The 23,181-nt window shown below is 38.4% G+C and overlaps 1 protein-coding gene across 2 annotated transcripts in view; it reads right to left on the bottom strand.

Annotated features, from left to right (window-relative positions):
• Positions 1–23,181, bottom strand: part of abat (4-aminobutyrate aminotransferase) — a 44,993-nt gene that overhangs the window by 17,510 nt on the left and 4,302 nt on the right. For both annotated transcript variants that reach the window (XM_023286695.3, XM_023286696.3), the window contains 4 exons: positions 10,351–10,487; positions 2,321–2,418; positions 2,202–2,231; positions 1,755–1,872 (listed from right to left, as the gene is read on the bottom strand). In XM_023286695.3, the coding sequence (XP_023142463.1) occupies positions 1,755–1,872; positions 2,202–2,231; positions 2,321–2,418; positions 10,351–10,420 (316 nt within the window). In that variant the 5' untranslated portion in view covers positions 10,421–10,487. The remainder of the gene's footprint in view (positions 1–1,754; positions 1,873–2,201; positions 2,232–2,320; positions 2,419–10,350; positions 10,488–23,181) is intronic.

Below are 23,181 nucleotides of genomic sequence, written 5' to 3'. Positions count from 1 at the left end.
CCACAAAAACAAAAATATTATTGGATACCCTAATCCAAGTAGAACAGATTCTGAGCTTCAAAATGGCACTAAAAAATAATTAAGGAAAATACATTTTGAAAACAGGCATATAATGTTTTTAGTCTTATCTATTGCTTTAGGAGGTCCAATGAGCCAGCAAGGCCCGAAAGGTCTCCTTCTTCAGCCTGAATAGCTCCTTCAGCACTGGTGTCCACCAGCAGGGTTTTAGGTTGCTGCCACGACAGGCACTAGTGACCTTCTGACCAAAGTTTCTAACAGTCGCTTCTCCAATGGAGGCTTTTTATATGACCCACTCAGAGCAGGAGAAACTCATCTGTATGTAGGAGTTGAAGACTCCACAGACAGGGTGTCCTGGAGAGAACGTTTCCAGTTCTTTCTAGGAGTTGAGTTTGAAAACCTTTGCTTCCACTCCTGCACAAGCTCAGGTTCCTCCCCCACCAGTGAGATGAAATTCCACATCCCAACACCTTGTATACGCCACCAGGAGGCCGTACACTTAGGTGCCCCTAAGGTGCAGTGCCTGATCCTTTAACTACAGCTACTCTGCTATAAGAAATGCAGACACACACAGACACATATGTATATGCTCACACAGACACACACACTCACAGAAAAAGAGAACAAGAGCTACACACACACAGAAAGAGAGAGAGAGAGAGAGAGAGAGAGAGAGAGAGAGAGAGAGAGAGAGAGAGAGAGAGAGAGAGAGAGAGAGAGAGAGAGGGGGAGAGAGAGAGAGAGAGAGAAGGAAATCAGGGCTCCTCTGCCAATTCCATTTTCCATGTCATTTGAATGCTGGAGGGCAAATCTCTAGTCCACAAACCTCAAGAACTCCCATCACACAGACAACGACATCACAAGCAAGACATATATTCTTTCTGAATATTCCTATTTTCATGTGAATTTATCTTTCTAACATTTGAAACATTATTACTCTCCTGTGACAAGGATATGGCTAAGAAATAACATCCTTCTCACAGTGGTTACATAATGGCCAGATATAAAAAGCTTTTAATGCTTTGTTTTGAATGCATTCCTGCAAAGCTTCTGCGTGTGAGTTCCTGGCTACAACAAAAACCCTTCTGTGATGGAGGCCCTGGGTGTTGGAGATGAAACCATTGACTTAAAGGCTAACCTCTTACTGGCTGGAACCGTGGGCTTGGTAATGCAGCAAAGCTGGAGTCGTGGTTTGTCTTTGCATTGCTGGGTGCTCAGAGTACATTTTTCGAAACCTTGATATTAGTATCTGAATGAATGTGTCATCAAATATCATTCAGTAAATTCATTGAAAATACCACAAATGAAAAGGTGTCAGCAGATTAAGAATCCCTGTAAGGTTGTCACTCATAGAGCAACCCAATCCAATAAGGTTGACTGATACCCCCGCAAAATGTAAGAAAGTGACTAATATCAATTTCTTTGCTTGTCATTCCAGGCAAAGTTTCATATGCTTTAGCAGGTTTATAGTAATTTTAAACCTGTATCATCTTTGCATCGATGTGACTAAAAAGAAAAATGTTGGAAATTCATTCCCTGCTTTAGATAAAAATCAGTTATCCCTCTTTCACTATTCTATTATATACAGTTTCTGAAGTTATTGTTCAGATCACTGACAATCTCATGAAATGTAACAACGCTGCAATATTAAGTAAATTATACTGTGGTGGAATATTTCATCCATATTGCTCACTTCTACCATCCATGTAGTTTTGATTGGAGCTCTTGTTACTGACCAATTGGGATGGAGGAGATCTGAGTGTAGATATCCAGCATGCGGTTGCCGTCCACATCCACCAGGTAGTTCCCTCTGCTCTCCTCATAGTTACAGAAGAAGTTGACTGCACCAACATTCTGGAAAAACACATTTTTTATTAAGATTATTCTCTATGTGCTGAGTATGTCTGAACGAAGCTGCGAGGAGCATTAACGTAAAGTGACCATCTAAATAACAAAATGCCATCACTTAAACAGACTAATGAAGCAGAAATGTTTCTATTACACATCAGAAAAAGGCTATATCATAAATAAGGATCCTATCTGGTCACACACATACATAAAGAGGCACTGTGTAGTCTTTATGAAGCGTAACACAAGTTCAGCTCTGGAAAATTTACTCTTGTAATGTGGTAACTTGTACTCATGTTTAACTTCATACAATTGCATACAGACACACAGCTCACCTGGATGTCTCCCAGTTGTTTTGTCAGCTCCTACAGATGGAAAATAACAGTTTGGGATTGTCAGTAAGTACATGGGGGGAGGGGGAGTAAATGTACTACTGTAACTCTATACATGTTACTTGTGATCGTGGTCCAGGGACTGCAGTTTTCATGGAAGGTCCATCATAGTCAAACTCCATCTGAGCTTTAGCTGCTGCCTTGCTGACATATCTGCATCCTGATGAAAAGAAAACCTGACATTAAATAATCAACATACACACAAATTACACAGAGCGGGAGACTGTAGTGCGTTAGTGTGTGTACACTCTCGCTAGTATCCCCGTTGTGCTCAGGATTTTGAGTATACTCTAATACATTTATATTTGATTTCTTGTTTCTGATGACTTCCACCTGCACAGGTACTTTATCAATTCAAGTTAGGTGGTATTAAGTCAGTAAAATAAAAATATGAGCGATGAATGCACACTGAACACATTAAACTTTGACACTATTAATGCAGAAAATTGTTCTCTTCTCTATCATTACTGGTTCCTGGTTCAGAGGGGTAGGGTGTAGGCAAACACATCCAAAAGGCTTATTTAGGCGCTTGATTAATAAACGAATTGAAGGTAAAAGTTAGATGAAAGATCCACACACTGTTGCTCTGGTAAATATTTGCCAGCAACCCTTAATACAATGTGTGAATCTTTTGCCTGGACAAATCCATCAAATCCAGCAGAGTGAAAAGCAGTAGAATCGATTTAGCCCAAAGTAAAGGGATATCATCTTCAGCTGCTCAGGAGTAGTAACTGGCACAGGAATAACCAGCTGTTTCCACATGGCTACATGTATACAACTAATCATATACTGTAAATATAATTCATAAGCATACTTTAAAAAGCATTTGGCCTCACCAGAAAACATCACAGGAGATAGACTGATCTTGTATTATTTTTCAACATAGTTTCCTTTAACTATAATGCACTTAGCTCAACAATGTCCAAGCTTCACTACCCCTCACGGAAGAAGTCTCCACAACAGCATGGATGACTTCATCATCACTCTGAAAATGGTGACCATGTAAGTTGGATTTCAGTTTTGGAAATAGAAGTCAGGTGGTGCCAGGTTGGGTAAGTAAGGTGCATGGGGCAACAGTTCAATGCCACATTTGACTTCTGCCACCAGTGCAAATGCCAGTTTGAAGCATTCCTTACTGTTCTTCATTGATTGCTTCACACATTTTAGTTTCTGTGGACAGTGACATGAGGTTTTATAATGCATAGTTATGCTTCAAAATAGGAGTTATGCCCCTTGTTCTGGGTAATGTTTAGAACATTTTGTAGTACTCTTGTATATGACCAAAACTAGGATAGCAGTGAGCCTCTAGGTGAAAATCTATGTAATTGACACCTGCAGGACTGAGCATAATCCATTACATCATCTTTGTGGACCTCAAAAGTTCAGTGGACCCTCCCAAGCATGTTCACACTGGCCCTAATACTGTGTATTTACTGCATGTATCACCCATCTTGTCCCATATTCCCTGTTCATACTGTTCATATTGTGCATATATTGCATATATCTTCCATCTCATATTCTATCCATTGTCTGTACTATACTCGTACTACTATTTATCCATGCCTGTACATTTAGGTTATCTATTTTACATTGTATTCACATTTATATACTCATACACCTATTGTATTCACACCACTCTGTCCATACTCTTTATTCTATATCCTACAAGATACCCATACTGTACATAATCCACCTTACTGCTCTTGTTGCACTTGTGGTTATACGCTGAACCACATGTTGTTGATTTAGTGCTTGTCCTCTGCAATGACAATAAAGTTGAATCTAACTTATCTAATCATATCTAATCTGGTCTAACGCAATCTAACTAAATTTAATCCAGTCCAATCCAATCCAATCCAAAGATCCGTTTCACTACAACTGACTGAGATATTTGCCCTACATTCTACTACTTAATGAGTAAAACCATCATCCACATGGGTGAACACAGTAGAGTAAGTTAAGAATACATGCACATTCTGTTTGCAAATCTGTTTAGGTACATTCACTTTTTCACAAGATAGACCTGACTAAAATGGCAGCATAGGATCAATATGGAATTCCATTTTAATCAGTATTAAATATTGAATAAATAGATAAATAATTAAATAGTAACTTTTTTCAAGGGATTTTTATGTCATGACGTTACACTTACATTTAGGGAACCCTGTTTCCTAATGCCACATTTCTTTTATTTCCAATTCTAACATTGTAATGAGGTGGCGTCATTATGCCACAGATTCAGCCCAAAGCTGTAGAGCAAGATGGACATGGCCTTCATGCACACCCGCCTGTACCAGCCTGACTCCTGACGCTGCCTGCAAAAATGTTGCCAACAAAGTTAGCTTCAATAATTGAAGGTAACTTTCATGGGTAAGAACTCTTTGAAAGTAATTATATGCATATCTGCATTCAGCAATATTACACATAAAAGGAGGAACCTACGTTATTGTAGCTGAAGTTATAGTGTGAGTGAGTGGGTTAACAATAAACTGTGCAGAACCACTTATGGTGTTTTAAATTTTGTTAAGCAAGTCTAAAGTTACATTACCAAACTTAGCGAGTGAAAAAGGGGCTGTTCAATTATGTTAGACGCTAGCCATAACCAAATTTCCTATAGATTACTTAATGTCATAATGAAATTTTAGTTTTACTAACTGTTGCCATCTCAACGTGTGGTTAGGTAATGAATAGCAGACCAGTAGACAGAAATTAGCTCATTAAATTAAGTTAGTGTTACACCACAGAACACTGTTAGAGAATAACATGTTTTCTCTCAGTTAAATGAATGACGTACAGTTTGCTGTTAATATTAATGTTCTTTGGTTGTTTGGAGCATCGACTGGAGGCCATTTTTAGCAGGCCCTCTTCATTTTGTTACTGATGACTAGTGTCAGTAACATCTGTTGGAATAATTCTTTATCTCTTTAAGAAGAAATACCATTACTAAAGGGCGAACCATGATGGACCCACACTTTACCACAGAGGTGAGGATAGTTACTTCTTTATTGCTATTTAATGTACAAGAGTACAACAGACTGTTTTTCTACAACTGAGCTGAAGGAAGAATGTGCTGTCATAAAACTATATGAAGCTCATTTAATAAGAGTGATGTTTCTTTTCCTTTTTTCTATAGCCTACAGTACCATGCAATAAAATAGAATAAAACTGAAGAAACTTTATTGTCAAGCCAATGGAGGGAAAGGATATTTCCATAAGATTAAAAAAACATAACAGGATAAAAACATCACACTTCCCACACTGCAGTCAATGCACTGCATTCATATCCATTGTGTGAAAAGTCTACATTCTCATATTTAACACTTGTGACCATAACACTGTTCAGTCTGATCAGCTATATTTATTTAGCTTATTATACTATGTATAATTGTGTTTGTGATAAAGGTCTTGAATCTTGAATCTATGTTCTACTTCTCTCCCTTCACCCTCACCTATTCCCATTGTCTTATTCTTACTACCCCATGGTCTATGACATCTGCCTACAATGACAGGTCTACCTGCAACAAACTGTAAATAGTTCATATTTACACATTTGAGTTGTTGAGTTGTACAATTAGAACAGCATCACTTATTTACAAAGAGGTTCTTTACTGTAGCAAGTTTACACTAAAACTAATAAACTGTTCAGGATGAAAAGTAGCTCCTGGACTTGCCCCTTACCTTCATTACTTAGTGTGCTAACTTTTTCAATTATGCAGTGCAGCAAAGCTACAGACTGTTACACTATGCTAATTTTATTGTCAAGGCAGCTTTTAGTCCTTTACCCATGACTTGGTCACTGAGTGTACGGACTGCTGCATCAAGCACAGTAAGCTGTAAAGTAATATTTCTATATTCTGGTTACTCGTATTTACAATTTGTACAGCAATTTATAGTTGTAAGTAAAAATTATGTTGCACTGAGGATTCTGTTCCCTCTCATGACGCAGACTTGTCATGTGCCTGGTAAGTATTTACACTTCACTGTAAGTGTTTGCAGTGCATTATTTAATTAATCCATTTAACACATTATTATATGCATCTTTTCAATAAAAAATTCTTTAAATTAATGTAGGTTTTAGCGTACAATACAATATTTCTGAAGTGCTTGTCCTGTATAAGATGATATATTTTAATGTTGCATGTGTTATAAATTTTAACACCAACATGCACAGCATTGTAATTATACAAGACCACACTGTAGATTTAACTGAATTTAGGACTAAGTACAAGGCTATTTCACTGTCATTTTTAATTTCAAACATAAACAAATCAAAATTTTTATTGAATATTGTCAACCTTGAACAGTGACAATGAAGAACAAATGGACAGATAACAGAGTTTTACGCTCCTTATATAAGTAATCAGTAGGTTAAATTTGTCAGGTTTTCGCACAGATTAAAGAGTCTGTATGCCCAATGAATATTACGAAGTGGTAACAGCGGTGCACTATCCAACAACATTAGAAATTAGTCAAAGGCAAAAAATTAAACCTGTGAATACTAAGAACAGAGTTCATCTGCCTTTTCATCAAAGGAAACTGAACTAGAAGTGATTTTCCATCATCATCTCATCATCATCATCATCACTCATTTGAAAACTAAGGATGTTGTCAATGCAGTCTCCCTTCTTCACACCCAGATGAATGGCACCCTGTGAGATCTTCCTTAAAATAGTCCTCTGTATTGACAAAGGGTCCTCACATTGATTATTGGACATGCCTGAGTTGAAGAAAATATCAGTGTCAGCATCAGCTAAGATTAACCAAGATTCATTTCACAGTAACATAATGGAAAGGTTTCCTAATGTATGTTTAACAGGGCTGTAATAACTTCACATTTATGTAAGAGTATTTTTATTTATTTATTTTTGGTCTACTTTGATCTTATTTTGGAAGTTTACTCTCACAATCGACATCATATGTTCACAATTATTACAACGCGGAAATTTGATTTAGCTGTACATTAAACTTAGGAAGAAATGATTGTGATAAATAATGATGTATTCAGTCACTTACTAAGCAAAATTTCACATAAGCATGTAAGGGGAGTCAGACACTTAAATATCAAGATATTTTACTGCTACACATAAGGAGACTAAGACTGAAGTTCTATCAGACAATCACGACAACACTTGGAAGGTAGAACAGCACAACAAACATCTGACATCACAATTACATAACCATTATTCCAGATTATAAGAACATTTACGGTAATTGTACAGTATCTGGATCACAGAACACATCAAAATAACAAGTTATAGTCAACTGTCCATCTGCCAAACTAACATGCTAAACTTCACCAATTGCCACGTGTGCCAGAAACAAAACACACACTAGCTTAACATTGCTACTTCTTATCAGGCTTTGACTGATGAAGTAGCATGGTTAGTACAGTATGTTGGTAAGTAACAAATTAATTAACTGAGATGCTAAATGTCTCATCTTCTCCGTTAAAAACATGTAAGGAAAAATGTACCAACTTCTAGGGCGCATTGAACATGCTATATTTAATGCCAAAATTGTATGCAGAGTACATTAAAATTGGAAAACATTAAGAAAATAAACAGTTACCTACCAAACTGGATATTGAAATCTCTTAAGCGCCCCTTGGTACAGTTAGCCAAAGATGCAACGAACAAGTCATTATTACAGTGACCTGAAAATAATTTCAACAGACTAACGCACGGCACAATTGTTTGCATATTGCTTAAAATAGTAGTGATTAAATGTGTCACAAGTTTACCGGTAAATGAGTACCAAGTGGCACTGTCAATAGCTACACACAGCACGTAAATCATGCCAGCCAAGCGTCTCCACCAGAATATTACAGTTAGAAATAAAGAGCCATGAAATTAAATGTTGGGGTAGGAAGTAAAAGTCCCCTAAAATTAAAAAAAATGTGACATTATAAAATAATTTTTTTTAATGATCATATTTATTTACATACTTATGACCTATCTTATTTATTTGGAGATGTATTTCACACCCATTTTTATTTATTCTACAGAAATATTTATTTATTCAATATTGAATAAATTGGCATTCCATAGACATGAGGATGATATCTTGCTGTTGTAATTCTGTTGGTTTCATAAGACCATAGCTTGCAGCAGGCATTTGGATAGGGAGTGCTGAGTGTGATGCTGCTAGGGTGGTGTGGTACTAGCAGTAATTAGCTGTGCCCAAAGGTAACTCTGAATTTATCTGTCGTTCCCTATTGTCATGAACTTTGGGTAATGACATGGATACAAGCACCCAAGGCCCCATTGAGTCATGCAGGCCTTAATCTGATTGCAATTTAACATGTGTAAAGTGTCCTGGTCACCTCATAAAAGTTACAACAGTAATCTCATTTCATATGTGAGACGTTATCATCATTATTTTAAACTGAAAGCAGCATTAAATATACAGCATGAAAAAAAATCGAAGATCACTGTAATTATCGTTTATTATTATATATTTATTACATGCAGTTAAATGTTTCATATCTGCAAAGGGTTTTAGCTGCTGGAGGAGAGAAAGTGAGGCCTTTAACTACCAAGAACACCATGCCTATTGTCATACAGGGTGGTGATACTATCACGCTCTAGGGCTGTTCTGGTGTCAGTGGAACTGGTGCTTTACACAAATTAAATGGAAATTATGAGGAAGGAGGATTACCTCCACAGTCTTCTGAAAAAAAAAAAAATCATCAGCAAGAAGGTTGGGTGAACAGGTGACAACGATGACATAAACATGAAAAGTTAATCTCATATGTTTCCTGATACAATAAAAAAGGTAAACGTGCATGCAAATTGTGGCATTTTAAGTTACATAAAAGTAAACAGCTAAGATAAATAAGAATACAAACATATACATACATGTTCCTATAGACCTTTAGGTGTAGTAACATCATAAAACACTGTTGGCTTCCATATAACCCAACAACAAAATGTAAAACTGTGTTCTCTCCTTACAGCTTTTTCAAATCAACAACAAAACATAACACTGTTCTCTTATAGCTCTTCATGTGCAATAATAACATGTAAACACAGGACATTTTTCTCAGCAACTTTGTGACTGCAATAACAGAAATTTTAGCACTGTTTATCGGTATAAAGTACCATTCTATACACCCTGTGTGTCCTTCAGTTGGGTACATTTCCCATTGCTTTAAGTGTACATATTCATGTGTAGATTTAAATTCATCGAGCCTCATCTCTACTTGTAAAGGGTGCACATTGTCTTTATTATTATTATTATTATTATTATTATTATTTTTTAATTAATTAATTAATTAATTTATTTATTTATTAAGCTTTATTGCACTTTTGTAATTCTTATCATGCTTCTTCCATGCCTAATCTTTATTAAGCTGCTGTAAAATATACATTTCCCTGGTCAGGTACCAATGAAGTTTGAGGATCTGTCCTAGACTAGCCTATTGATCATTGACAAAGAGATGACCTTCGACACAACACTCAGTGAGCAGTCTCTGAGAAGCATGCACACACACTTTGATAATCAGTCTACCATTTACACTGATTATATAATCCTCTTCTGTTTTCTCAGTTTTATGCCCACGTATATCAGCATTCTTACTTTATATCTAGTGGTTATACGTATGTGAACGCTGATCAAAAATGAAAAATACACAAGCTTACTTGGACATACAGTTTGAAGTAAGTTGCAACATATGCGTCACAGTGTAGCAAACATGGGTTAGAAGTTGTAGGCATAGGAACAGGTATTTGCACTTTTTTAAAATATGATTGGGCAGAATTTACAAATAATCCGCTTTCTAAAGAGTCTCTTTGTACTTAATTTCTAATACCTATTCAAGAACTTGAAAAAAAGGAAATATGTTTGTGGTGGTCTGAACTGCCTATTTCAAAGTAAACAGTTGCAAAAAAAGCTGTAAAATAACTGACGAGATAAATCACACAAAAGACAATTTGTTGCAATGAGAAACAAAGTAGATGAGCAAACATTTACATTAGTCTGCAAGAGGACATTTGTGCCAAAGCAACATATCCTTATCTGGCAAAACAGTGCATACGGACTACGGATTTAAACAGACGTGAATATTATTGAAGTGTGTCGGTAGAGTATTTACCTGGAGCACTGAGCCACAAGTTTTTCTGTAAGGAGAGAGTGAGCTGGCGGCTGATCCATGAGGCTGCCATGACAGACGAGACGAAGTGTTGACAGAGAGGCAGAAACTGCCCTCAGAGCCTAACCTCACAAAGTCACCTACAGAAAGAGAGAGGTACGTTAATGATTAATGATCCACACCTATGAATTGGAGAAGAGAAAACCAATGACCTACCAGTGAATATCCACCATCAGTTCATAACGTAAACCTCAAATGCAAATGGTTTATGCAGCATGACAATGACCCAAAGCACACAAGCAAGTCAACTTCTGGATGTCTCAAAAAGAACTCGAAAACCATGTAATGTGGCTGAATTAAAAGTATTCTTCAAAGAAGAGTGGGCAAAAGTTCCTCCATGGCAATGTAAAAGACTGATCACAAGCTATCACTAAAGTTTAGTTGCAGTTGTTGCTACCAAAGGTGGCCCAACCAGTTATTAGGTTTAGGGTTGCAATTACTTTTCCATAGGGGTGATATAGGTTTTCAGTACATCTTCAAAAAATGTATTTATTTTAGTGGTGAGACGTGTATAAAAAAATTTAATCTAATTAATTACAGGCTTTGTAACTAATTAATCACAATTCATGGCAGTTTTGTCAGATAGCAATATTTGACACAAGTGAAGTTTTTCAATTCAAATAAAATTGTGGTTGACAATTGAATCAATGAATAGACATATACGTGTTTATAATTTAAAATTTATTTTAAAAAAGGAAAATGGGACATACAGGAAAAAGCAATTTTGATGATTTAAAGCCTGAATTTTGTTGTTTTTTTCCACTGTATGGCACATAAAATCAGCATAAGTAGTTCAAGGAGCTTCAGAAAGTTGAAAATCCAGAGATTCATTCTGTTTTCATCTTTTCTGGGTCTGATGATGGTTCTTTTTATAGGAATATCAATTTTTATTTATGTAATTTTTTTATAAACAAAAAGTTTATAATTAAGTTATTAAAAGAGATATTTTTGTTGTTTAGATTATTCCTCCTCCAAGGAGGCAGAGCCAGGATGGAGTAAAAACTTAAACCACAAAAATGTTTAATTTCTATTTATCTGCATTTTTCATCTATCTGTTACATTCACAGATTACTGCAAATCTAAGTGCAATTATAGCAATTTTATTCAACATTTTAAGACTTTCTGTAAACTCAAGCACTGTCTAGAAAAGTGGTCTATTATGGGATGGCTACACCGTTAGCCGTGTACAATTTGCACAGAACCAGGCTTTTATCCAAGCTGCCATCGGGAAGATTTTTAAAAGAAAACTTTCTGCCCAACAAGCTCAATCTCATCTTCCTTCACAGTTCACCAGTGCCTGACTTCACTCAGTGCTTCCTGTGCTTCTTCTTCATGGCTACAAACAGACTTTAGGTTCATTACCGCGACCTACTGGGCTGGAGTGTTCATCGGAGTTACCGGTGTGCCAGAAATGAGGGAACTGAGGAGGGTGCAATTATTTACGTTATTATTTTTAATGCGTTATTTTCGCTGTATTAATCAAAATTAATGTGTTAAAGTCCCAGCCCTAATTTATTTATTTCATTTAAAATCTGCATTTTGTCTTTTGTGAGTTATCTTTGTCTAACATTAAAATCACTTTGATGATCTGGAACGCTGAAGTGCGAGAAATATGCAAAAATAGAATACATCAGGAGGAGGGAAAGTACTTTTGGCCATATTCAGAGGGAGACATGATATTGTTGAAATACAGGAATGATACTGCACATTTGCGCAAAGGTTTTCACAGTGCTGCACTCAGTTCTCCACATGAAAATAACAAACATTGCTTTGTAAAGAACATTAAACAAGCACTTCTCCTTGAGTGATGACATATTACTTAATGATATTAAAAAAAAGAATAATGGGCAGAGTAAGACAAAGACAAGCATGGTTACCTACTCTTTCTCTTTGCTCATCACCATCTCTTATGTAATGCTGGCAGTACGAACAGGAAAATTCCAGTTATCTGCCTTCACGCAGAATAAAGAACCCTGGCCCTTCACACAAATGCGAAGCACACACGCACATGCACACAAAAATACAACCATACACACATGCATATACACACAGACGGTTTCTTAGCAACACCTCATGAACTGGATGGAACTGGTTTAGGTTGTGAGAGTTACACAAGACTGCATCTTCGTATGTCCGGGAGGGGTGGGTTTGCTATGTGAGGGGGGTGTATAATGAAGTAATGGAGAACCGTTGAAAGAAGCTATCCTAAACTGAAATTTGGCCACAAACAGAGTGCAACAGCACAAATACCTTTTGAAATACTTTTGTGTGCTGCTGGATCAGAAGTCAACCAGTATGTTGTGTTTGAAGTAAATCTTTCCAAGTTTTTCAGACACATCAGCTACATACAGAATAACATCGGTGTTCTGCCTGTTCTTTTTCTCTCTTTTTGATGTGCTTTTTTACCAAATCATTTTGCTGATTTAATAAATCCTACAGATGTCCATTACATAATTCTCTGTCAGCACAGCACCAAAAGTGTAATCACAAAACTACTGATTTAACAATGTGGATTTAAACATGCCGTGCTTTGACAGTCAGTTCTGTACTACATATGTGGCTGCACCACACTATCATTCTGCTATGTAGGAAAATGCTCTGACTTGTTTGTATTTCATTAAAACAATCACTTTGGTGCTCCCTCAATACAGTAGAACAAAATCAGTGGAGTTTTGAATGTGATGTACCAAAGGTTTTAAGATGACAGAGAAATTTTTTGCAGTGTTACAGGTGAATGATGTAATACTGCTGCTCATGGGTCTGAGTGGTGCTCCTTCCCTGTGCTTCTTTGAAAGTCTGCACACATGGTGTGGCTTCTCCAAGGTAGCTTTACTTTCGAGACGTTGATATGATGGCTAGCCAATGGCTTTCTCCTTTTCTATCTGTTGTAAGCAGTCTATGATCTTCTGCTTATAGTTGGTATCGTCACTAAGTAGCATAGTTATTTTGGTATAGCAATCAGCTGTATTGAGTACCATTGTGCATCATCCCCTTTGCTCAAGTCCAGTCTTTACTTACAGTTGCAGTCATTTCTTGATTGTGTCAGGTGCATTTTGCTCTCCATTTGTCATTTACAGTTTTTCTCAGTCGCTTTGGTACATTTCTCAAATCATCCTCGACATTTGTAAAACAGTAAGTGCATTTCTCAAAACAATTCGTACAAATAGCAAACCATGGATTACCCGCAAAAGCCAGTCTCTTTCTCAAAATCCTTAGTTCATCTCTCAAAAGTAAGTATCTGTGTCAATGAACATGTCAGTACTATCAGAATGACAAGTGCTTGTGTCATTGTGTGGATAAGACAGAACAAATTGCTTAGTCATGTCATTATAACAGTGTACTCTGGAGGGATGTTTGCATGTAAACTACGGCTAAAGTTTTGATGACAATAATTGTAAGTTACACCTTAGTGCATGTAGGAGATTGCAAGAGACTGGACAAGATTCACATTTACGCTTTTACTGTTGTAATTTGTTGACAGACCATGTCATTGCGATACCGAAAGGAAAACAGCGCTGCATAGCAAAAAGAAACAAACGAAAAAACAAAAATAGAAATGTGATGATAGGACAATCTCCTTAGGGAAAACATACTGTAGATACTGTACATACTGTAGGAATTACAGTGCAGTTTTCCTACACATCCTGGCGTTCCTGTCTGTTGAGCCACAAATTCTCATCCAAATCACGAATATCTTCTCTTGCGTCTTTGAGCGATTTCAGCAAACTCTGACCCTTCACACATTTCCCTTTGTTAGAGAAAGTCGAGATTCACCTGGGAGCAATTTACCAATTCAGGACAGATTTAGAAAAAAAGTCTAATGGAAATGTACAGAAACATCTTTGACATATTATGACAACTTGTTCAACCATTTTGCATGTAAAGACTTATGCAATGAACTAATTCTTAATTGTTGTGGGGGGGTAAGACTATTAAACAGAGACCCAATATAACACATTTTGATTGACATGACACAAGCAATTGATAATACAGTAAACAGCAGAGATTGTACAAAATCATTTGTATGGATGTACCAAAGCATTTGCCAACTGCTTTTTTGATGTACACAAGTGACACAATGATGTGAAGACTGAACAAGCAGTTTTGAGAATTTCAATTCCGATCTGAGAAATGTACCAAAGCAACTGAGAAAAACTATAAATGAATAAACAAGACAATACAGATCGACTGACATGCTTTTTGTTTTGTTTTAAGACCAATGCCAGTATTGATAATTGGTAATTCAGAAAGATCAATAACTGATATCTGGAAACAATATACATTAAAAGTTATTTATTAACAGCATGTGATAGCTGGGAAACTGTAATTTATAACTAGGTTTGTTCATTAAAAAAAGATACTCTGAAGCAAGATCAAACTTCTCGAAAATGCACCCGTTTTTTTCATTTCCTGTCTGCTACGTGTTGGATATGTGTGTGATATCTAATGTTCCCACACGAACACAGATTGTTGTTGCACCAGAAGGCTGGCATTAAACAACACGTTACGCACTACACTGGTGTCATATGTGTCTCCCGTATAACGTTAAGCCAGATAATGCTACCGTATCATGGTGTCAGAAGAAAACTGACAAAAATGAGCCAGGAGGATGCGGCGCGAAGGCAGCATGGAGATGGCGGAGCTACTGTGCCCCAGCTAGCGGCGCCAGGCAGGTTCGACTTTGCAAAAATTTCCGAGTGGCCAAGATGGCTGAAGCGCTACAGAATAGCGTCGGGACTAGATAAGCAGTCTCAAGAGTTTCAAGTACGCTAACATAACACTACGTGTGAAGAGTTTGTGCCGCTATGCAGCCACAGTTCGTATGTGGTCATGTGACCGTAGGGCGACGTCTGGTGAAACAGAGTCACGTGATTCTTGTTGCTTCGTCTGATTGGTGAAACACAGTCATGTGGTAGATCACTGGGGGCATGTCTCTGGCAAAATAAAGCATATCTAATGTGGTAAATAAAAAAGTAATGCATCGAGTGTAGCCCAGTGTAGCGGAGTAAGAGTAGTGCTTCTTCACAAATTTACTCAAATAAAAGTAAAACGTATGGCAGAGTAAAATTACTTTCAGAAGTACATTTTTTTTCAAAATGTTACTCAAGTAAATGTAATGGAGTAAATGTACCTCGTTACTACCCACCTCTGTTCATAAGAAGCCTTCATTATAAATGAGAAAGAAAGCTGAATATGTACAACAGAAATAGCAGTTATGACATCCGATGCTGTCCATTTACTGTGAGATCAACTGACTTGAGTTCAATAACAGTTTGTCTCTTGCAGTAATGTCTGCTGTTCTTCTGTTTTGTTAATCTTTGTCAATTCTATCACTTTCTTTAACCACTAAGTCCAGATTTTAAAGCTTTATTAGTGGGTTTTTTTCAGACATTGTTTTGAGGTAATTTGTGGCTGCCTCCTAACGTAGCCGCTAGCGTAATCTTAGCCACTATGAAAGCAGCTAATATCCCGACTTGTTTCTTCTTCTTGTTCAATGTTGCAGGTTGTGTGTCTGCTAGAGAGATGTGTCTGTCAGAGTGTTGAGCTGATCTGATTTTAGAAAGCTGTTACAGGTACTCCAGATAGCATTAGCCATAGGCATAGCAAATCTCTTGGCAATAGAGGTAGCCTAGCACCGCTGGCAAAAGAAGTTACACCTACAGTTCTACAATTTCATTTAGCAGATGCTTTTATTCAAAGCAACGTACATTGAGAGTAGATAGAACACAAAGAAGGCTCTCGTAAAGAGAAAACAACTTGGATAAGAGCCATATGGCAAGTTCAAATGTACTAAGACCATGGTCAGGCAACAGGCAGTGCAGGAGGTATTAGGATTTTTTTTTCTTTCTTTTTTTGCTTCTTACAGTCAAGTGCAAAGTTGGTCAGTGAAGAGCTGGGTTTTTGGTCTGTCCTTAAAGACTGAGAGAGACTCTGCAGATGGAACAGAGTTTGGTAACTTGTACCGCCACCGGGGACCACAGAGGAGAAGAGTCTAGATATCGACCGGCTCTGTTGTGGTGGTTGTATCAGGTGCATTTTGTTGGCCTAGTGTAGTGAGCGGGAGGGAGTGTAGACATGAGAGCTCAGGTAGGAGGAAGCTGTTTTCATTGTAGTTATGAATGAGCAGGATTGTGGACCTCGTCTTCAACTTGAGCCTGAAGCTGGGGAGAGTACCACAGCTGTGGAAGACGTCCTGCGTGGTACCGTTGCCGAAGATATCGCACCCCAAGGACCTCAACCATTACAGACCGGTGGCACTAACATCCCACCTGATGAAGACCCTGGGGAGGCTGGTCCTTTGTCATCTGCGAACCCTGGTGAGCTCATCATTGGACCCGCTGCAGTTTGCCTACCAGCCCGGCATTGGGGTTGATGATGCAGTGATCTACCTCCTGCACAGATGTCTCTCTCACCTGGAGAAGACAAAGAGCACTGTGAGAATCATGTTTTATGATTTCTCCAGTGCCTTCAATACCATCAAGCCAGCACTTCTGGGGGATAAGCTGGAGCAGACAGGAGTGGACTCTCACCTCATAATGTGGCTGCTGGATTACCTCACCAACCGGCCACAGTTTGTGAGGGCAGGGGACTGTGTGTCTGACACTGTGGTGTGCAGTACGGGGGCCCCGCAGGGGACTGTCCTTGCCCCCTTTCTTTTCACCCTCTACACAGCAGACTTCTCCCATCACACCACAAACTGCCATCTTCAGAAGTTCTCTGACGACTCCGCCATCGTCGGCCTCATCACGGACGGAGATGAGGAGGAGTACAGAGAACTTAACCAGGACTCTGTGGACTGGTGCCTGCTGAACTGCCTCCAGATCAATGCGGTGAAAACCAAGGAACTGGTGGTGGACTTTAGCAGGAACAGACACACTTCTCCTTCACCAGTGAACATCCAGGGAACGGACATTGAGATTGTGGACTCTTACAGGTACCTGGGTGTTCACTTAAACAACAAACTGGACTGGACTACAAACACCAACGCACTTCATAAGAAAGGTCAGAGCAGACTTCACCTGCTCAGAAAACTGAGGTCCTTCGGGGTGCAGGGAGCACTTCTGAGGACCTTTTATGATTCTGTTTTGGCATCAGCCATCATGCATGGAGTGGTCTGCTGGAGCAGCAGCTCACGGCTGCAGACAGGAAGAGACTAAACAAACTGGTAAAGAAAGACAGTTATGTCCTGGGCTGCCCCCTGGATCCTGTGGAGGTGGTGGGAGACAGGAGGATGATGACAAAGCTGTTGTCTATCATGGAGGACACCTCCCACCCCCTGCAGGAAACAGTTACATCACTGGGCAGCTCCTTCAGTGACAGACTGCTTCACCCGCAGTGTCTAAAGGAGAGATACCGCAGGTCCTTCCTTCCTGCTGCAGTCAGACTTTACAATCAAGCCTGCTCTCAGCAATTCAGTTCACTCACCTACAAACTGTGCAATAAAAATGTACATAATGATGCTGTGCAATTTCATAAGAATGTTGCTGTAAATATTGTATTTTTCTTCTAGAAGGAGAAAATATTTATATGTATGCACTGTGTGCATTGTGTGCTGCTCTCTTTTTTATTCTGTTCCATCTGCTGCTGTTACATTGTAAATTTCCCCGCTGTGGGATCAATAAAGGTTTAATCTATCTATCTATCTAATGCAAGTGTCAAGAGTTTTGAATTTTATGCAGGCAGCAATTGGAAGCCAGTGAAGTGATCTGAACAGTGCGGCGACGCCCTGCTACATTCTGGATCATCTGCAGAGGTTTGAGCATGCATATGGGGAGGCCTGCCAGTAAGGAGTTGCAGGAGTCATTATGTGATATTACGAGAGCCTGTACCAGGTGTTGTGCTGCATGTTCAGCATGCATTACAGGAATGGTCTGATCTTCACAAAACTACCGATTTTACAATGTGGATTTGAGCATGTACACTCCCATAGTCGTGCTTTGACAGTCAGTTCTGAGGAGTTGCAGTAGTCAGTATGTGATTTTACGAGAACCTGTACTGGGAGTTGTGCTGCATGTTCAGCATGCATTACAGGAATGGTCTGATCTTCACAAAACTATGCAAGACAGGAATGGTCTGATCTTCCCGACGTTGTACAGGGCGAATCGACACAACCGAGCAACAGAGGCCACATGAGCTACATCACTTGGTAACACCAATACTTTCCATGTAAAGTATTGGGATCTTTTCTGGGTAACTGGCACTCCAGGAATTCTACAGTGTTTATTAAACCGCCAGCAAAATTTGCTACTTCATCTTTAAAACACAGCTCCACTAATTCAGTGGAGCTGCTTCTCTCTGCAAATGCATTCTCTATGTAAACAATAGTTGTGATTAGCTGTGATGTAAACAGTGCTGTGGGGGCGGGACCCAGCTTGAGATCACAGAGTGACTGCAGAGATTGAGCAACACGGCTACGTCAGAGCCAAAGGAGTGCATTTAATGTACTTTGCAACAATCGGTCAAAAAAAAAAAAACATGGCAAATATCTGTGTTAATACTCAGTTGGGCCGATAATCGGGTGAAGGACGAAATGATAAAATTATAGCATTTGGTAACATTTCAGCCATCAATGTCGTGTTTACCAAAACTGTTGTACAAAAGCTGCAAATGCCCATTTTGGAATAATTTGAGGGCACCTGTCTAATATCAGTTAGATTTTCCTAAATCATTAATACTTTTTGTCTACATTTTCATTTGAGGCTTAGCATTAATGTAACATATCTTCATGAAAAAGGGTAAGAGAGTAAATTTCCTTGGTAATGCACTCTTTGAAGACCAGTTTATATCCTCGAGTTTGAGGGAGTTTCAGAAACCACACTACAGCATTATTTCAGAGAAGGACTTTACAGTGCAGCTATGTAAAGTTACAGCAGCCATGACAATCATAATCATAATGTATAATTACTTATAAATGTTTCCTAAATGCCATTTATAGTAGTTCTTGATCTCAAAACCACATGTTTAACAAAAACCTTCAATAAAAAATTCTAAATAAACAGTGCCCATGCTGGGCAGCGTGGTGATACAGTGGCTAGCACTGTCGTCTCACAGCTGGGTTCAACTCCTGGTCCAGGGATTTGCTGTGTGGAGTTTGTATGTTCTTCCTGTGCCTGCACGGGTGTTCACTGGGTGCTCTGGCTTCCTCCCAAAGTCCAAAGGCATGCTTTGGTTAACTGGTGATTCCAACTGACCAGCTGGGAAAGGCCCCAGCTCCCCACAACTATACAGAAGATAAAGCAGTGGATAGAAAGTAGATGAATGGAGAAACGGCATCCATCTAAGCAGCTAGATGTTAGTTTTTTTCAATTGATAGGACACTGTTCCTGAAAAATAGCACACATTTCCCAACACACTGCACATTATTTTCTTTATTTGAACACAATTCACAAAGCACAGCACACTTGTGTCAAAAGCGCACTTTATTGTCAAAATTTGAACTTTGTTTTCAAAGTTAAGACAAACGAAGCAAAAGTAGGACACTGCACTGCTAAATACAAAACACTCTTCTCTCACTGTGTTTTCACATGAAGTGTAAAAAAAATGATATAGCCCTCAAAAATGACCACTTAAACACAAATGCATCCTATAAATGACTCAGAGGGGGGCATTGCAGTACCTGACTGTACATTATAAAATAAAAATAATGTTAGATAAAAAAATACAGCACTGTATTGTACACAGTACAGTATGCAAATATTTACACCATGTCTGCATCAATTCTTTCAGCCTGATCAGGCCACAGGACCACATCAACATCACAAGCTATGTTTTCTCTGAAAAGAAAGACCTAGTGCGTCTGATCCAACCCTGACATGCATCAACAGAAACATCACCACATGCTAAGATCAATGATTGATAGAGATTTTCCCAAAGTATGGCTGCCGCTCATATACCTTCCACCTCCATGTAGAGAAGAATTCTTCTATAGGATTCAGAAAGGGAGAATATGGTGGCAGAAAAACCACAATAACTTGAGGGTTCATACTGAACCATTCCCAAATCAATAGTCCTCTATGAAAACTAACATTGGCCACGTTTACATGAAGTTTTTAAATTCGGAATTATTAATTCGGAATTAACTCATTCGGAATTAGAGTTTTGTGCTTCGCGTTTACATGGAAATATTAATTCCGAATTAAGGTTTACATGGACCGCACGTTTATCCCCTTCCGTAATTCCACTTTAACACTTGGGCATTGGAAAGGATTCTGATTGGACAGGGAGTGGACATGACGTATCCCTGTTTACCAGAAGAAAACAAACTCCATTTGCCGTGGCATTTCTTTCCCCAACAACATGGAGGGGCAACTAATAAGCACGCTTTTCGCTTTGCTTTTTATTGTTGTTTTGAAACAGTAACTCAACAATGGCGTACTACTTCTTTTGCGTCACTTGAGAAGGAGAAGAGAGATAGAATACCGGAGAAGGGAGGCAGACGACCAAGCTGTGTACGTCGCTACGTCTAGCTACGTGAGGAGCCAAGCATGGACAAAATGACCGAAATTAACTAAAGCAGAATTAACTGTATACATGAACAGAACGTACACAGGAATTAGTTTATTCGGAATTAACATCGGAATAAACCAGGTACTTTATTCGGAATTAAGTTTATTCGGATTTAACTTTTTAATTCGGAATTAAGTGTTCACAAGGAGATTTTAAAGCAGAATTAACTTTAATTCCAAATTAAAGAGGAATTAAAGGTCTCATGTAAACATGGCAACGGTCCCAGATGTATTCATGTGTATCATCAGAATCCAACTGAAAAACTCTCTGGAACAAACACACACAAACAGAGAAAAAATTAGTCATGTACACTTTCTGTAATTTTACTAGCATTTGTGAACCAGAATTATGCATTAGATTTTTTTTACAGTATTCTCAGAAAATTTCTGACTACTCGTGTTGTTACAGTATAGACATGTCACTGAAGTGACAAACAACTAGGGCTGCAACTAACGATTATTTTAATAATCGATTAATCGGCCGATTATTTTTTTTCAATTAATCGATGAATCGGATAAAAAAAACAACACATTTTTAATCTCCGCCGCTTTATTCAGAAAGACAAGATTTGGACTGACAGAGCAAATAAGATCATTGTAGCGAAGCCTTCGTCTTCAACCATCGACAGAGGCCTCATGTCAGTGACCATCATGTTGAGGATGCTCTCAGTCAGGACAGCTGCTTACTGTGGTGGACATGATGTCTTTCTCATCATGAAGCCTGTCATTGTTTGCTGTTGGTGAAATGAGAAAGATAGTATAGTTTGAGTATGTATTATAGCACAATTTACAACAACTCAGTAATTATCTTGTTTTATTGCAGTATTAGGTTAAGGCAAGTAAGTAGTCCAAAGAGCAAAACACAAAGTACGCACGCACACACACATATAGATAGATAGATAGATAGATAGATAGATAGATAGATAGATAGATAGATAGATAGATAGATAGATAGATAGATAGATAGATAGATAGATAGATAGATAGATAGATAGATAGATAGATAGATAGATAGATAGATAGATAGATAGATAGGACAAGCGCCATAAAAAAATACTAAATACTAAATAAGTTACTTTAACCCCGGTCTAAATGCAGTTCATCCTGCCTCACTCCAACACAGTCCAGTGTCTTCACTCAGACTTTGTGAGAAAATTAAAAATTGAGGCTTAATCTTCAAATTATTATCACCATTGTAGGCAAGTTACGTTTATTTATAAAGCCTATTCAAACCCTGCTTAAGCTGATTAAAGTGAAATAAAAAGTTTCACACGCGCGCGCACACACACACGTGCCCTATCACTGTCATTAATCAGCTAACAAACAAACACTAGCATCAGGAGAGCTACCAGAGAGACTAACGTTCCGTTTCCTCAATTCAAAACAGAACAAACGTAGGATAATGTAGTGACTTACCTGCTGTTGAACTCCTTCATCCTCATCGGCGACTCCGTGTTTCCGTTTCAGGTGCTGCATCATCATCGTGGTGCTCCCGTACATCATATCACTTTTGTAAAGCTTGCATTTTAGGCATGTTTTTTGTTTTGTGAAGCGTGAAATGCTGCCACACTTTTGAGGATTTCCGTCTGACTGTTTTCTCCGTGTTGGTCATGTTTGGTTGAAATTACTCTGAATTTACTTTTACTTTGCCGCCACCTCGCTCTGTTCAACTTGCTCCACTTGGTGGAGTTATTAAAAAAAAAAAACAAAAAAAAAAAAACTTTATTTCCGTCAGCCAGCATTGACAAAGCTCTGCAGGTGAAGTACACGGCTCAGCGACATGGCGAGTGACGCATGAATTGCGTGACACAATGAACTGATAATGAAATTCGTTGCCAACGCTTTTAATAATCGATTATTATTGATTTTATCGATTCGTTGTTGCAGCCCTACAAACAACCACAATAAACCTGAAACTATTTATGCACCATCCTTACCATCTGCTGACCTTAAGAACAGATTGCATTCTGAACAGCTAATTTGGCTTCCCAGCAGGTTTTATAGTGTGCAGTTCATTGGCAACAGTGTTTTCAGTTTTGACCTGTTGTGTGTCTTAATTGTGACAGCAGTGTTGGAACAGTGTCCCAATTCTGCTTCCTAGTGTTCACTTTTTGAAAAATGTGTGCACTTTTTGAAAAATGTGTGCTATGAGTGAAATAGTGTGTCCAAATGAGCAAAAAACGTGTTCAGTGTTTTGCAAAAAGAGTGCAATAGTTTGGGAAACTGTGTGCAAATCATGAATAATGTCCAAAATTTTGACAGCAGAGTC

The sequence above is a fragment of the Amphiprion ocellaris genome, chromosome 19 (genome assembly GCF_022539595.1).
Source record: "Amphiprion ocellaris isolate individual 3 ecotype Okinawa chromosome 19, ASM2253959v1, whole genome shotgun sequence".
Taxonomy (NCBI): domain Eukaryota; kingdom Metazoa; phylum Chordata; class Actinopteri; family Pomacentridae; genus Amphiprion; species Amphiprion ocellaris.
Note: the sequence above shows the minus strand (reverse complement) of the source record. Positions and strands in the feature narration are given on the sequence as shown.